This window comes from Macrobrachium rosenbergii, chromosome 7 (assembly GCF_040412425.1).
Source record: "Macrobrachium rosenbergii isolate ZJJX-2024 chromosome 7, ASM4041242v1, whole genome shotgun sequence".
NCBI classification, from domain to species: Eukaryota; Metazoa; Arthropoda; class Malacostraca; order Decapoda; family Palaemonidae; genus Macrobrachium; species Macrobrachium rosenbergii.
In genome coordinates this window covers 16,117,566-16,135,807 of record NC_089747.1, presented here as the reverse complement: position 1 = coordinate 16,135,807, position 18,242 = coordinate 16,117,566, and the positions used below count along the sequence as shown (strand labels likewise).

The 18,242-nt window shown below is 35.0% G+C and overlaps 1 protein-coding gene across 4 annotated transcripts in view; it reads right to left on the bottom strand.

The window, feature by feature from the left end:
• The window catches only part of LOC136840170 (afadin- and alpha-actinin-binding protein B-like), a 422,145-nt gene that overhangs the window by 13,177 nt on the left and 390,726 nt on the right, over positions 1-18,242 (bottom strand). For all 4 annotated transcript variants that reach the window (XM_067106638.1, XM_067106637.1, XM_067106640.1 and 1 more), the window contains exons 7-12: positions 18,094-18,235; positions 11,917-12,082; positions 7,229-7,348; positions 6,538-6,695; positions 3,359-3,463; positions 681-864 (exon numbers count right to left, since the gene is read on the bottom strand). In XM_067106638.1, the coding sequence (XP_066962739.1) occupies positions 778-864; positions 3,359-3,463; positions 6,538-6,695; positions 7,229-7,348; positions 11,917-12,082; positions 18,094-18,235 (778 nt within the window). In that variant the 3' untranslated portion in view covers positions 681-777. The remainder of the gene's footprint in view (positions 1-680; positions 865-3,358; positions 3,464-6,537; positions 6,696-7,228; positions 7,349-11,916; positions 12,083-18,093; positions 18,236-18,242) is intronic.

The following is an 18,242-nucleotide window of genomic DNA, read 5'->3' as shown; positions in this document are numbered from 1 at the left end:
TTGCAAAACTGAATGCATTTTCTTCCACTTTTTAAAAATGGCACTTGTCTGTGATTTGCTTCTAGGCACCTCACTTCTTTGTTACTGGAAACAGATCATCATCATACTAAAATACATATGTCTGAGTGAACACCTTAACTTGTTTTAATGAGCTATGTATGCCCCTTATTACAATCTCCAAACTATTCCTTATACAGTACTGTATTTACATTTACTGTACAGACATTGTACACATTGCACCAACTACTGAAATTGTGTATTCCAACAGGTGAAGATAAACAAGGTTAATCTCTGATTGTTATATCTGTCATTACTAATAATGATCATCATTAAGTTTTATGTCAGGCTTTCCCCTTTATGGGCTGGCATATTACTTGGAATAAAAAGGTTTGAAATTCATGGAAAAAATCACTCATTGATTTAATCTATAGTACATCCTCACAAATGTAGCAATCATGATGTCAAGCTAGCAAGTTTCATCCTTAATACAAAATCTGCTTTGGCATTTACTTCCAGAAATAAATAAAAATACTGTATTAATTACCAAAAAATTTATCAAATTATCTACAACTTTATAAGAAAAACTTTTTAAAATCCTGTTAATAGTCGCATCCATTTTGTAATAGGAAAATAACCAAAATTAAAAACACAAATTGGTACTTTCACTCTCAATTCCATACCGTTGCTGCTTTGGTAGCCTAGTTGGTCCCAGAACAATAGGTGTTGATACCCTAGTTAAATTCATACTAGCTCTTGGTGGTGTAATAGCAGGTATTCCTACATTTCTATGGGGAGAATCTGTGAACAGTTCACCAAAGCTTTCCACATTAAAAGCAGACAGTTACACACTGCAATCATTAACTCCTGAAAGAACACATTAGCAAACATCGTATTTTGAAAATATATACAAGATCTAAAAGCTTACTCACTAACATACAAAACTAATAATAACTTACTTTGTCTTAAAGTCAGTGAATTAAAAATCCTAATAAAATAAAAACAAAAAGTTTATGTGAATCAAATGTGAAATGGTCATAAAAGAACAATGTAAACATAAAATCAATTACATATCATTCAGTTGGTAAACAGTTTCTGTGTTACAAATTATATAGGTTATCTAAACAGTTGTAGTAAGTAAAATCATATTATGCAAAGATTTTAGCAGTAAATCATTAAAAGGTGACAGTTAGCAAACAGTTAGCAAACAGTTGCAAAGTAAAATCATTAACAGTTAGCAAACAGTTGTAAAGTAAAATCATTAAAAGCAGACAGTTAGCAAACAGTTGCAAAGTAAAATCATTAACAGTTAGCAAACAGTTGTAAAGTAAAATCATTAAAAGCAGACATATTTATATTTCAGTGAAGCATGGTCATTCTTGCCAAGAAATAGTAGTCTACAAAATTTTGAAAAGTTTTCCAATCACACAGGTCTCTGTAAAAATACACAAAAATTCTTTACTTTAAATATTAATAAACAAATTCTTAATCTGGCAGATTATTAATTTTTTAACCTATTAGAGAAGCTACATCTTGATCCTTGAAGAACTGGGGAAAATCACAATTTCAAAAAAATGAGACCAACTTTGAAAGGAAAATAGCTACAGAGTAATGAAAACAGACTATTAAAATGAAAAAATCTAAAAAACTTTTAAAGTAATTTGAATTTTTCCTAAGTATACAAGCAAACTGAAACTGCTGAATTGGTAACAAGGTCAATAACTAATAGTAAAGGGGGCGAGTGGGGAACACCCCCTCACTCTCCACCTCACACCAAGCATTATTCCTTTGGCTTCAGGGACGAAGTGGGGGTTGGCTGAGGTGGGAAGAACAATAAAAGGCTTGGGCTTATGTGCACAGAAACAATATATATTATACAATTTATTTGTTCCTGAGGAAATACAAACCACCAACTTTTATCTAGGAGACACCCTTAGGTGGGAGGTTGTCTCTGTCAACTTACTAGAAGTTCCAAACCCATCAAAAAATGTCACAATTCAGTTGTGAGAGCAAGTGGAGAAAGTGATGACTACTATAATTTCCTACTTGACCTGGCATAAGGATATCAGAGCTTTACTTCCCTGAGCATTAGAGGGGGGTGTCTAGAGGCTAGCTTGAGTAAGGAAAGGTTCAGGGAACCATGTATTTCCCCTGTACAGGTTAAACAAGTCAGAGGGCAGCTATACTTAACAATGCAAAATGAGGGGTTTAGAGTATAGCACTACCCACCCACCCAAAACCCTTGTCAAAAGGAAGCGAGGAGGGAGATGTGTCTTAAAACCTAAGGTCTAAGAATCGAATCTTGATACTGTGGCTAAATATATTTGTATCGTGGCCTGATCCAGTATGTACTTAACCTTAGCTGCTACTCTGCATAAGAGAAGGATGAAAGAACAGAGAAAGAAGTCACTCTATTCAACCTCAGATTTACACTAAGCCAAGGATTTGGGCATGAAACTTTTCTGTCCAAATGGAGCTGGGTCTCTAAACAACATGTTGAGCAACCAAGAAGAAGGTGTCAAGGGACATGTGGGTGACAACCCTTCGGTAGAATGAAGAGAAAGCCTCCTCCTTATGCTTTCCAGTACTAGTTAAGGCTTGCACCGGGCACAAAAGCACTTTGTTTGGGTCACCATCAAAGAAGTCTCAAAAGGATCAATCTTTTATATGTCTCATCAAGAATGTTGGCAGCAGGAACAAGGAATCCTCTTTCTTAGACAAAGCCAACTAACTGATGAATGCTGCTAAGGAAATTCCTGGATTTTTAAGGGACAGCCACATCATCTGCTTACTGCTCCATGACATTCCTGGTACATTAGCAGAAGTATCATTTGGAGCAGTCTGTGGCAAGTAAGGTACATGGGTCAGGGTCCTGCTAGGGGAGAGACTGGCCAGGGTACCAAACTCATCATCTGTGGAGCGCAAATGGCAGGATCCCTTGCTACCACATGTACTCTATCCCCCAAGGCAACGGGGAAGCAGAACAAGCAGAAGGTGCAGGGAGAGGTGCAGAAAAGAACTAGAAGGATTTAACAGTGTTACAGGAGGATTCTCACAAAAGATGCTGTCACAAATGTGCTCTTTGCCCTTTAAATGCCTTGTACTGGCTTTTCCTACTCCATAACAAGGTATAAAAAAAATTCAAGAGCCAAATACTTGAGTCAATAACAGTTAGTCTAGTGGAAAACACAGAATGACATCTTCATTATATGACTGTCGAAGAAAAGGTTACTTACCTTGTTAATAAGTTCAACAACTATTTCCAGCTCATGCTGGTTTGTACGTATTTCTGAAGGAACAAATTTAATTCATCTTTCAAAGTCAAATAAAAGTTACAAAAAATGTTTAAACTACAACTTACATGGCCACTTGCTGTCAAATCCACAGACGTACTCAACGTTGGTGGTAGTTCCTGCAAAAACTGCCTCTTAAGTAATTCCACCTTCTCTGCTTCAAATGCTGCTTTCTGGAAACAAAAATCTGGAAATGTCACCTACATTCAATAACCTAACATGTATTATGAACAAAGCAAATAATGACCTAAATCACCTGATTAAACCAACATATTATTACATTGGAAAAATAAATTTACTCACCTACAGTAAGTTTCAAAATACTCCAAAGTATTGTAAAATCAATGAAATTTGAATATTCTACAACGTGCAAAAGGAAATGCTGATACAAAAAAATTCATGGATAACGTTTTCCTGTACTTGTGCCACAGAAAAAAATGCAGTTTTTTAAAAACAAACTTTATTTTTCTTACACAAACCTCTTTCTTTTCTACAGCCTAACTGTGCCTCCGGCACAATATCCGGACAGACTCCAAAAATAGGAGTTCCCCCTAGCCGGCTGTCCAACCAAGCTCCAGTGTTTCCCATGGCAGTAAGTATTCCCTATATTATCTGGACTCGTGGTAAGATATAAGAGCACTTCCAGTACAATAATGTGTTAACTTTGAAAGAACAGAAACAAAATACTGTATTGTTTTATCAGTAACCAGTTACAATACTTTCTTTAGCCCAGACAGCTATGTAAGTGGGAAGGATTCATGATGTAACAAACACTATTAATTACATTTAACCTGAAAATCCATTTAGCCGAAGGCCAAAGGAGCCAAAATCCCACCAAAATAGCCACATAATCACTGTAGCAGATGAGTGAAGATGAAAAAAATTGGTGAATGAAATGGGCAAGTAAAACATTAAGTATTTGGCAACGTGATACAGAAATTAAGTTACCAAGATACCTATGCCTGATAAGAGCATTAAAGAGACAAAAACCCCTCATAGCTAAAATGTCACCTCATGTAACAATCACAAATCTAAACCTTTACAAGTTTCATCTCTTAAGTAGAATCTAAATAAAGTAGAGTGGCCCTTCCCAAGTTAAATGCCAAAGGAATGACCAAGCACCTTTTGTGCTTTCAACTGCAATAAATAAAAAATCAACATGGGACATAAGAGTAGGTTCCTGTGATCCCTGAACAAGGTCAGAAAACATATTTTTAGAAATTTGTTTCTTCCTGTGATCCATGTTGAGAAAATAGTCTTGAAGAAGAACAGAATTCCTGTACCCCTTAAACTAAAATGCTTATAAATGTCCATTTTAAAATTTCACTGCCTAATTTACTAGTTCAAACAAAAAAATACCTTAAATTATCATACTAAAACAATTTAATATCAATTCAAACAAAAATACACCCCAAACCATCATCCCAAAACACCCTAAGTCATCTTAGATTAGGACCCTTTTACAACTGTTACTCTTATGCATATATGCCCCCTAAAATGGGTTATAACAATGATTTACTAATTTTAAAATGTTAATACTAATGTAAACACAACAAAATATCTATAAGATGTTTAATACAAATAAAATAGATCTGTCTTACAGAATGTTTGACGACTAATCAAGTTATCCCAGTACAGGCAGTCCCTGGTTAACAGTGGGCTCGGTTAACAGCGATCTGGTTTTATGGCGCTTGTCTAGCCACGAAAATCGACAATTTTCGGCGCCGAAAATCGCCGATTTCCGCTTATCGGGGCCAATATTTGGGTACTAGTGCCTATACATACCTAACAGAGGCACCAATTACCCCTGAAAATTTCTGAAAAAGCGCCAAAAATCGCTGATTTTTGGATATCATTACACCCTCAGAAATGGAACCCCGCCGATAACCGGGGACTGCCTGTATACATAAGCATAGCCGTTTTCTCTCAGTATTGAAGTCCTCCTGTTTTCTTTCTATATTGGTAAAAACAATTAAAGTTACCATTAATTGCCAAAAATAGGTTTTCCTATGTCAAAACCTGTTTTTTTCATATTATGTTCATGACTAAATACAGATTTTCATGATAAAAAATAATTTTAAAGTGTACTTCTATTTTTATAATGTAGTAATGTATCTATTGAAATGATATTACTGTAAAGTGTTTATGGATTATAGAGCATATTATACAATATTTAAAATACTCACTAATTATTTTAATTTTATTTTCCAGTCTGCTTTTACTGGAAAATAAAATGAAAATAATTAGTGAGTATTTTAAATACTGTACAATACGCTGTATCATCCACTATCATCCAAAAACACTTTACAGTAATATCATTTCAAAAATATCTCACATTACCCTTACACCTGTTATGCTAAGCCTGGGGCCCAATCTCGAATGAGCTTAACAAATATACTGTAAATCATAATGAGTACACTGTAAATCATTTTTATCATAAAAATCAGTACTGTATTTAGTCATGAACACAATATGAAAAATACAGTAATTAGAGAATAGCGTTGCACTATGGAAAAAAAAAAAAAGCAAATCAGTGATAATATTAGAGATACAGTACACTGAAAAAATATGTGAACTGGTAAAGTTCCTGCAGAAAAGTGAAAGATATGTCCCAAAAAATCCGTGACCAAATGAAGCATGGAAAAGTGAAGCGTGAAAAAGTGAGGTAGCACTGTAATAATAACCATGTATGCACCTGGGTTCCCAACTGTGCTCACCCACACTAAGGATACTGAACTACAAGAGGTTATGGTGAATGGGAAGAGGGAGTGGTAGGCTAGCAACAACCACCTTCCCTTTTTACTGAAACCTTCCTCACACTTGCTGATCCTACCCAAACAAAAGAACATTTAACAGTGGGGATCCACCTAAACAGAGGCCATGAAGGGTCATATACCTAGCTCATGCCCTTCACCTCCATTATGCAAAATATTTTCCATGAGAAAAGTAACTAAACACTCTAAACACAAGTTCCAACTTTGCAGTCAAATGGAATGCAGCAAGACATCCTCACTTGGCAGTAAACAAGGAAAAAATGCTTGAAACAGCTTAAAATCATGCCAGTTACTTCGTTTTTACCAAGTTTCAATGACTGACTCAGCCTCAATCTGAGGAATACCCATAACTTTGTTTTTACAAGTTTCAATGACTGAATCCAGCTCAGGCTGAGGAATACCCCTACGGAAAGGTGATGGGTGGTATTTCCTTAAGAACAATAGCTTCTCCTTTTCTTTTTTACATTCCTTACCTCTCTATTCAATCTGATAGCAGCTTCTGTAAACGTTCCACGTTCCTTTTGCAGTAACTTCCGTTCTTCTTCTACCTCCTTTTTCCTTCTTTCGAGTGCTGCAAACTCTTCTATGAACAGATCTTCAGCTTCAAGTGCCACCTGAGCTTCCTGTGCTCCTAAAAATGCAATAAGTTCATCATCCAATTCTCCTAAAAATACAATAAGTTCATCACCCAATTTTCATCTTCCATTAACACAAAGGCATACATAATTTTGTATTCCAACATCCAACTTATCTGAATTCAGGCTATTCTGATGTTTAAAAATTTATACTCAAGGAAGCATAAAAACAAGTTACCCCTTTCATCTCGTAACTTGAGTGCCATTAGTTGATCTTTAGTTCTCGTCAATTCCATTTGTGTCTTCAAATTTCCTATGTTTAAAATTTATACTGAAAACTTTCCATATACTGAAATCCTGGCACTTTATATTTTAGCAAATTTACACTGCAAGGAAGCATAAAAACAAGTTACCCTTCGTCTTGTAATTTGAGTGCCATAAGTTTATCTTTAGTTCTATTAATTCCATTTGTGAATCTTCAAATTCCTCATGTTTAAAAATCTACACTGAAAACTTTCCATATACTGCAATCCTGGCACATTATATTTTAGCAAAATTTACATTGCAAGGAAACATAATAACAAATTACCCCTTTCATCTCGTAACTTGTGTGCCATAAGTTGATCTTTAGTTCTACCCAATTCCATTTGTGAGTCTTCAAATTCTCTCTTCAACATCAAGTGCTCCTTCTCCAAACTGTCATTACCATCTGAAATAAAAAAAAAAGTCTGAAATGTAGAAACAATCTCTCTATAATAAAAAAATGTTATGGTGGTATTCTATAACTACACTACAACTACTAGTGATTTAATTTTGTTGTATAATTTCCTGTGCTTGAAAGACTAATCCAACAGAAAATGTCAAAGCTCTCCCAGACATCTTGAATAATGCTTTAGTTTCTGCTTTTCTTTATTTTTGTCACAGTATTAGGAGTCCCTCTGAGGTTCCTTAATGGGTATTACCTAGATGAACCTTGTGTTGTGAAGAATTAGTATTAAAGGTCTTTAGCATTACTTTTACATCAACAAACTGAACTTGTCTCCTCTACTTTTTCAAAACATTGCTGCACCTATTCTTTAAATTAACCTTCCCCTCTGATTCTTTGGTAGCAGTAACTGTCTAGATATCAAAGCAATAGTGGGTTAACTCAAAATAACTAATACAATAAAGTCCTAAATTTCTGAGTTTATCTTTTGCTATGACAAATAACCATAAACAGAACTGGAAAATTAAAATGGAAGGCCTTCTACATTTCCTCTTTTTTAACATGAAGCCCTATTTACAAAAACGTTCATTATGCTGGCAGCGTTAGGTGAGTTAGCGCCAAGCGCAAAAAAAGTTTTTTTCAAAATCACAGCACGCTTTTTAGTTTCAAGATTAAGAGTTCATTTTGGCTCATTTTTGTCATTGCCTGAAGTTTAGTATGCAACCATCAGAAATGAAAAAATATCATTATCATATATAAATATTGGAATATATGACAGCGAAAAAAAAACTCATATATAATTGTATACAAATCGTGCTGTAAGCAGAACTGTTAAAGCTAATGACTTAATTTTTTTAGTTGTATTGTACACTAAATTGCGATGATTTTGGTATATTAAATTTTAAAACGATCAAAAGCAACACAGAGAAAATATTATCACAAAATGATGCATGAGTTCGTAACCGCAGACGTAAAAAAATTTTTTTTAAATTCACCATAAATCTAATATTGTGCTAGAGAGACTTCCGCTTGTTGAAAAAATGAAGCTAATTGATTGAATATTACTAGACTGTAAGTGTTTTAGCTACAATTGCAGTTTTACCGACCAGTCGAAAGTTAAAGTTGAGAAATCGAATTTTTTTCTATTTATCGTGATTTTATGAAAATATTTCAAAACTGATAAAAGCTACAACCATGAGTTATTTTTTGTTGTATTGTAATGAAATTACGCACATTTTCATATATAAAACTTTATGTATCGATTTAATATAAAACGGTGCAAATATTACGACAACGAGACGAAAGAATTTCTGAGATGTTATCTGTGGCAGACGTATGAAAATGTTTTTTTAAATTCACCATAAATCGAAATATTGTGCTAGAGACTTCCAATTTATTGCAAAATGAAGGTAAACGATTGAATATTACTAGAATGTAAGAGTTTTAGCTTACAATTGCGTTTTTACCATTTCGGTCGAGTTTAAAGTTGATTGACTGAAGGTTGAAATTTTGGCAGTTTATCGTGATTTATGTGAAAATATTTCAAAACTGATAAAAGCTACAACCATGAGCTAATTTATGTTGTATTCTACATGAAAGTACACATTTTCATATATAAAAGTTTATGTAAGACTAATATAAAACGATGCAAACATTACGACGAGACGAAAGAATTTCTGAGATGTTCGGCGAGTTTCATGCAAGCAGACGTTAGGAAAAAAAACTTTTTTTCAGAAATTCACCATAAATCGAAATATTGTGCTAGAGACTTCCAGTTTGTTGAAAAATGAAGGTACATGATTGAATATTACTAGAATGTAAGAGTTTTTAACTTATAATTGCGTTTTTACCATTTCGGTCGAGTCAAAGTTGACGAAGGTTGAAATTTTTGCAGTTATCGTGATTTATATGAAAATATTTAAAACTGATAAAGCTACAACCATGAGTTATCTTCTGTTGTATTGTATATGAATTGTGCACATTTTCATATATAAAACTTTTATGTAATCTAATATAGAACAGTGCAAAATTACGACAAAATGACGAAAAGAATTTCTGAAATTTTTCGAGTTACAGCGTAAGAAAAAGATTTTTCAAAATTCACCATAAATCGAAATATTGTGCTAGAGACTTCCAATTTGTTGCAAAATGAAGGTACATGATTGAATATTACTAGAATGTAAGAGTTTTAGCTATTGCGTTTTTCGGACCATTTCGGTCGAGTCAAAGTTGGTAGAAGGTTGAGAATTTTTGTAGTCGACATTTGCTACGTCCACCGGCATTCAACAGACAATTTTTCGATGTTTTGCTACGTCAACAGGCGTTTAAGGGTTAATAAGCAATACAATAAGAAAAACCGAGACTCTTAAAATTTCAAGTTAATATAATGGAGAAATTCAGGCTTTATTTTATTAGTGCACTCACATGACTCATGTAATAAAAACAATGTTAGGAAAAGAAAGTGCATAAATCTTCACTGAAATACATTATACAGCTATCACAATGGATTATTTGGAATACGTTTTACAGCTATCACAATGGATTATTTAGACTAGCCAACATTTTTTTTAATCAAAAGTATTTTAACTGGCTTTCATTACTACAGTGACCAAACAAGAAAAAAAAGTAACAACTGCTTATAAAGAAACAAATCATTTTCCACAAGAAATAACAATACATACTAGAACAGAAATGAAGCTCTAACTATACATATAGTTTGAAAGCCAGAGTAAAAGGTTTACACTATCATTCAAATTTTACCAGGTTTTGCAATACTGTATCTATCTGATGAGTTCTATGTATAACATACTTCAATCTTGCATACTTTCTGCCCGAATTCACATATCCTGCAGTTCAAGTTAACATTTATGACCATTCCACGATCCTCTGGGCATTCTCACTGTTCTTTGTCCTTCATTATCAATATCTGCCAATTCAGTGATTAAACACTTCCCTTTTTCATCACATGTTGAAACTATCACAATCTATTTTCAATATTCAAACTACTACATCCACATCCATCTTATTTTCTCATTTGTAATATGAACTTTCCAGCAAACTCTGGTCATGTATCTCAGTATTTATTAGTCACAATTTTTCAAAACTCTTCAATTTTCATTCGGAGTGCCCCAGTCTCTTTTGTGTATGGAAGCACATTTCTTACAGAGACCTCAGTTTCTGCAGTTTATTAATATGAATAAGTACTCTTGTATACTCATAGATGAACAAACTGGTTTCAGAAAAGGTCGTCATTGCCCATATAAAATATCTGCTGTGGCAGTGTATTTCACAGCATTCACAGACCAATATTATGGAAAGCTTTGTGTCACTATGGTATTCCCATTAAATATCTACAACTAACTGAAACTGTCCATGAACAAGGTACATGCAAAATTAATTTTGCTAAGGTATTGCAGAGTGAATTTGCAGTAAGAGTGGGGTTCTAAAATGGAATGTTATTTCAACATGTTTGTCTGTCAGGACAAATAGAGGTAAAAAAACATTCCATTGTAGCACCTCACTATTACTGCAAATAGAAATAAAATAATGATCGAAGATGAAAGAGAAGATTTAGACTGGATTAATAACTGAAAGTTGACTGATTTAAAATGTGCAGGTGATACTGCTTTAATCAGTATAACTCCACATGATTTGCAAGCCTGCTTACAAGAATGCATCATATATTGAAAGAGATGGGACTCAAAATCAATCTGAGAAAAACAATTAAGAGTATGTACAAAGGGATGTAACAACATTAGATGGGAGAAAGGATTAATGACACTGACTCTTTTAAATATAAATATATTATCCAGTCTCAGGTTCTCTCAAGTTGGAAATAAATGACAGACTAAAAGAACAAATAAAAAACCAACATGTTAAACAGGATTGGGAAATACAGTACAAAGAAATTGCTTAATAAGAAAGCAAGATTTTACATAAATCTAGTATGATCTGCAATTCTGTACACACATGAATCTTAGTATGACAATTACACTATATCTTGAAGACTTTGTTTATATGAGAATAAAGTTTTATGAATAATATTAGGATCAATCCCACCTTCTGCTTCATGAATCTTTATTGTACCATGATTCTGGCTGCATTCTTCCTAAATCTTGCTCCACACTCTTGCAACTTGGTTTGGCTTCACTAATCTTCTCTTAATACACCTTTCTAGCTTACTGATCCATCATTGCAGCTGGTTTTAAAGGATCACTTATCTAACAACAATTTTTAAGGCCTCTTGTTTATATAACAAGAATGACTATCTTGATAATAACGGGAATAAAATCACTAAATTTACCAAATTATTAACGTCTTGCTGACTTGGTAGAAAAGGCAATCAATGACTATTAATAAATAACAGAATTTAAAAGAGAGCCATTTAAGCACTATCATTAACAATGAGAGAGAGAGAGAGAGAGAGAGAGAGAGAGAGAGAGAGAGAGAGAGAGAGAGAGAGAGAGAGAGAGAGAGAGAGAGACCACGATTTTGCTGGGAATAACTCAGTGGTAAAAGAGATATGAAGATTGCTTACACTAACATTGCTCCTTTATTTTAAAAGTACTTACTTTTATTCTCTATCAACTGTGTGATGACTTTCATATATTCTTCTAAGGTTTGTTGTACTTGTTCTCTAACAGCAGGAAACTCGAGCATGAATACAGGGTTCTCCAGAGAATCAGAGCTGTACATTGACGAGTTAATATCTCCATCAAAATTCAAGCAATTCTCATTCTGGAAAAAAATTTTAAATGATACACATAATCAAATATAATGAAGGCATTCCCTTAAAGACATGGCTCCTTAGATATATCTAAAACTTACTAATGTCTAAAACCAATATGGGAGGCCTTGCAATACATGTATGATAGAGATCCTACTGTAATAAATACAGTAGCAAAGAATGAAAATAGCACTGTAAATGAAAACATTTACAGTGAAATGAAGGGTATATGTAATGATAATTATAATCTATATATATAAAAATTAATGTGTGCGCGTGTCCGCGCCAGCATAACTCTTGAAATGCACCGAGCAATTTCAACCAAACTTGGTATACATATGACTTACTATCTCTCAATCAGCACTGTGGGGGTAAGAAATTGCTAGCACAAAAGGGGGTGGGGGTGGGAAGGGCTTCCCTGAAACAGGGATGGTTATGCTCGTAGACTTAGTAACTTTGTGAAACTATCATACCTAATTCCGGTATACATATGACTTACTGTCGGGAAAAGAATACTGTAGGGGTAAGACATCAATGGCACCAAAAGGGGTGGGGGTTGGGAAGGGGGGTGACAGAGAGAGAGAGAGAGCAAGAGATTAACGGTTGTCATTCAGAGTTATCCCGGGCAGCGCTGGGTTGGTCAGCTAGTGTAATCTAAAACCAAATAAAATTTTCAGTTAATGAGGATTTGCTCTTTCCATGTAAGTAATTACTTCTATATCACTGTAAAATTAATTATTTTTATGTCAATAAAACATACTATCATAGCAGACAAAATTTCATGGGAACACTTACACAAGGCATTGTTTCACTCTGACCCATGATAAAAATAACCAGATTACCTGAAAGATTATTATTCAGGATGTGCAAACCACCTTACAAAACAAGCAAAAAGGCCTGACTTGATAGCAAGCTTCAACAGAATATAATGCCCGTAAAAAACAGAAAATAGAGAAAAAATGGGAAAAATTATAAACATATTAAAATACCAAAAACATAGCAAAAGTGGAACTGCAAACTACTACTGCCTATGGAAGAAGGCACTGCAGAGCAAGGTACCAAATGACAAAAGCTATGCAGCAGTCTGTTTCATTTTTTGTTTTAAGAGCATCATACCTGAAGTGCAAAAGGGATAGTAGCACTGGTGACATCATTGAGACGCTGCACCAATGCTGTAGAAATGAAAATGGAAGAGTAACAAACAAGTAAAAGACTAATTTCACACAAATCATGGGTTCCTAAATAGTTATCAGATGTTCACAAGCACTCAGCTGTTGCCAATTACACTGACCATGATGTCAAAAGACTGCAAGAAGTTGAGTTATAAATGAAAGACCTATCCAGCAAAAAATAAAAAATCATAATAATTGGAGAGCATTGTTTTCCTACAAGGATGAAATAAAAAAATATTTGAAATTGTTTCACAGGTTACAAATGAGTAACTTTACATAAGTCATGTTGCTTGGTCTAAGTGGAAAGACCAAGTCATAAACTTCTAATAGCAAAATTTAAATCAGGAATACCAGGTAGATGAGTCAATCCTTCCTCAAACAGGCATTCTCATTTCATTCAGTACATATACTGAAGCAGTAAATCACATTTTCCTAACAAGTAATTAGTGAGCCTGATCTCAAAAGTTTACCTGCAGAAGATTACATAAATTACATTCTTTAAATGTTTTCCAAATTCCACTTTTAGAAGCCTTGTAATTACTTGCTTGGATACTAATATTTCCTTGACTACTTGTCTCATGAAAACAGCTAGGTTACATGATAGAACTACCATGTCCAATACCTTCCCAACTGTCAGAATGACCACTCATAGCGCCAAAAAGCATGTTGAAAGGATGTTATAGTAAGACCATAGCAAAACTAGCTTCGAAACAAGGCTCAAAAGTGCCATGACTGCATACAACAGACAACAGTTTCCAATTATAAAAGTTATATGAAAAGGGCTAATAAGAGACCTCAGGCAATTAGAATGCAGAGTTTTAAGACTAAACTCATTTTTCCATATAAATCCATCAGTCACAAGTATGTTCACATACATGGCCATATTTGTGGTCTTCTAATGGCTTGATAGTCAACAATATTTTGTGTAACTGGAAAAAGAATGAGTATTTTCACCATGCAAGCAACATCTGGAAGCATAGGTAACCACTAATCACATTCCTCTTTTTATATTACCTGGAAATGTGGCAGTAAAATCACTGGGGCTATGAAGAGGGAACTATATGATTAATAGATCTTTACGAAAAACTCTTTTTGTGTTATACGAATAACAACTTAGGTTTCATTAAAACTCTAACAATCATGTAGAAGCCCAAACTGTAATTTGGGTGTAAGGGCTGAGCTGTTGAATATATCCAAACCATTTTTATATGCCACACAGTCCAGAAAATAAATTGAAGACTAGTGTAAATCCTTAGACAGGTGACCTAGTACATATAAGTTGCCTCCCTGAGGTACATGGATACAAGCAAATCCCCGTCATGATGTCGCCACATCAACTTTAATGTCTCCAGCTTGAAGGAGGTTTGTTACACAAACTGTTTAGCATTTTGAGATGAATTCAAGAACAAGCTCTACCTCTTTTTCAACACTAAAAACTTATTCTGGAACAGTGGAGCAACTTCAACTTCACCTCATTGTTCAATGGCTGGAATCACTTTTTGATCACAATTCTGTGTGACTAGGGATGGGACGAGATGAGAACAGAATGGGATGCTTACCTTTAGAAAGGGAAGGTGATAGCCTACTCTACTGATTTCTAACATCCCAGCTCTGCTCCTATTGGGTGCCATGACCTCCAAAGCTTTTAGAGATTAGCAATCATTGCCAAAGCCAATTTCACTCGAGGAATACTGTCCTCCCTCCTTAGCAAGAACATCAGTCTTTCGGAATAATGGAGTGTTGCTGCCTCCTCGCTTACGTCAATCTGTAGGGTACATAAGGATATGAACCCCAGATGCATAATGGGTAGTCCAATCTGCTTGCAATTCTAAAGTCAAGATACCCTTAGCCACTGACTGCTCCTGCTGGGAGCACTGCTACTTGAAAGAGGACGAGATGTTATTCATGTTGATAATTGTCATCCTCTTAGCTGTACAGGTCAGCTCGTCTAGGAGATCTTTAACCATGCTCTCTGCAAACAGGATTGGGTCCAGTATATCTGAAACCTTCAGGTCTTATACCTCTGAAGAAGGGTCAAAGAGCTCCTTCCTCACCATGTCCCTCATCTTCAAACCTGCATTAACCAGATGATAAGCCACCATCCTAATGTGTAGGATGGATGCCCAACCAGGTAACACCACCATCATTCTGGCTTAGGTGATAGCCTCCACCAACCTGGTTCCCTCTGTCAGCAGTGAACTAGTGGGTCAAAATACTATTTTCTGCCAGGTCACCATTAGGAATCCACAGACAAAACATCCATTGTATCAAATCTCCATCAGCTAGAATGTGACTACAGATGGAGTGGATGAAGCTGGATAAGACAGAACCTCCAATGTCTCTCGGATTTTGGGAATATTCATCAATTACCCTTGGGTCTAATGAGTAAATCTAGTTCAAAGATGAGATATTCCTTCAATTCTGTGCTCTTTTTGGAATGAGGAACAGCACAATCCAACAATGGGTTTTATCTGTTTAAATCTGTTATTGTCATTTTCACTATTCCACAAAGCATGCAAGGAGAGGCCATTGGTTTATCATATCCCTTACATGCTACTGTGTCAGTTTGTTCATGATGTTATAAACATATAAGTATAATAACCTCTACAATGCATATATTGTACTTAAAGTTATAATTGACAAATGTATGCCTTATTACTGTTAATTATATTTATTTTTATGCATATTCTTTTGTCAAAAAAACTAACTACAATGTGGCACTGTCCAAGAACAAATAGAAAACAACAATGGCTAGGTTGTCCCATGCTGTGCTGGACCAAAGTTCTGAGAATGACACCTACTTTTTTTGGGTTTCTGTAAGGGTGGTCATCAGGTCAATGCTAAAAATCCAATAGAGGAGGCCAAGATTCTGTGCTGCTCATCTCCTTAGATGCCTTGATATAGGAGAAAAATGGTTATGGTCATTACACCTGCTGAAGTCACTGTGTAGAGCTTGGTTAAGGTCAGTCTCAACCACAGGGATACAAGGCTTAGCTCAAGTGGTGGTATGCTAGTGGTCAGTCCAGGACTGCGAGCAGCTTTTTATTCATAGAAACCACTTCTGAAGAAGTCTCTAAAGAGGTAGGCAAGTCTGCAGCCACACTGCTAGACCATCTTGACTTGTGTACCTTCTTCTCAAAGAAGAATGACCAGTGGTAATGCAGTCAACCATAGAATGTCTAACAAATGAGGTTGGGCAGGCTCACCTACCTGCAGCAATGCGCTATTCAAGAGTAGCTTGGCCCAGTCAAAAAAAGGGCATGAAAGCATGATGGGCCATACCTTGAAAATTTTACACATTTGTTGTGGCAAAGCAACAAGAATACAGGAAATTCAAAAGACATAAAAAGATACAAAACTGGATAACACAGACATATCAGGCTGACATAAACATACAAAAGGTAATGCAATAATAACATATAACAAGAAAAATACATTAACAACAAATACTACTGTGCCACTTAATGAGAAAAAGACTTTTAATGCTAAGAATGAGTGACCAAAACGAGAAAACGTCCAAAGCAGTACATAATACTGAACACTATTGAAAAATATAGTGTAAGTTCAGTAAAAGAAAGCTAATGTTTGAGATTAGCATGAGCAAGAACAAGATAACCACTTGTTAGTCAGTTACTGGAAAGCATCTAACCCTATGAATCAACAATGAGATTTGAGTAAAATTTAATGTAATTTGCAAACACTGGAATATCCCTAATGAGTGCAAGGATATATTTTGCAAGATAAATGAATAACTATAAAACTACTCATCATAAGATGGTAATCAAGTGGTAGACATCATCTACTGAAAAATACCTTCTCAAGGAAAGATGAGAAAAAGACTGAAGTAGAAAGATGAATTAGCTCATGAATAAAGGAAAGAATGGTTAGAACAACACAGAAAATACTCAAGCATTGTGAAAACAACCATGGAATTCTAGACAGAGCTGTTAACAGTGCTGCTGATCCATGAAAGTAAGGAAACCGACTGAAGGGTAACTGCACCACTAAGTGGTGCATATATCATGAGACTACTTTCCTCTTTTTGTCTGTGTCTAGAGACATTCAAAAGACAATAAACGTTACCATATATGATTAGTGGGACTGTGATGAAAAAATAAAAAAATGTGTTCTAACTTTCAGGTTTACTGTTCAAAAGAACTATCTATAATTTTTTGGGGTATTACCCTCTTTATTACTGAGTAGTTTCAAAGTGGCTTCTCAAAAGAAATCAACTCAATAAGATAAGATGAACAAAGTGAGAGTAGGTGTCTGCTCTTGGTCAAATTTCCAGACATTTCATGTAAAAATCAAGTCAACCTGCCATACACTACATTGAATGGAGATCAAGCTTGGCAAAAAAAACAACTAATGATTAAATTCACAAAAAAAAAAAAAGGTTCCTAACCACGTTTCAAATTAGCCGAGATGATCTCAGTTATAAGTGAAGTGGAGCAATTACCAACAGTGCAAGTTAAAGAAATAAATTACCATATTTGACGGCTTACAAGAAACCTGGTATATTACAAGCAACCCCCATTTCAGCAGGGCATATTCAGGAAAAAAGTTTTTTTTAGTACACTGATTTATAACCCCTTACCTCTTATTATAAAAACTGGAAAGCCCTAAAAAGTTAAATTTTTTTGTGGAAGCCATAGCGTTAATCATTAGGTTCGTTTAGCATGCCAATAGCTAAACTAAGTCACCCCTTTGGACATTCATCCACCTGAAGTAAAGCAACATACTGATGCTATTCTAAAAACTTGCAATAATTGCCATATCTCTTGATCAGTGAGAGTAAACAATTCACAACGTAACAACTTGAGGACCTGATAATGTACTTATATACCTACTTTAGCAAACCTATTTACAATCTTTGATATGTGCGAAGTAACTGCTGACAGACATCCTTTCAACTGTTCATTTTCGTCGCTCAATTGGCCAACCCAAGTTTCATACTGACCCAACACTTTGCGGTGCATCTCTTCTTCATGCCTACAAA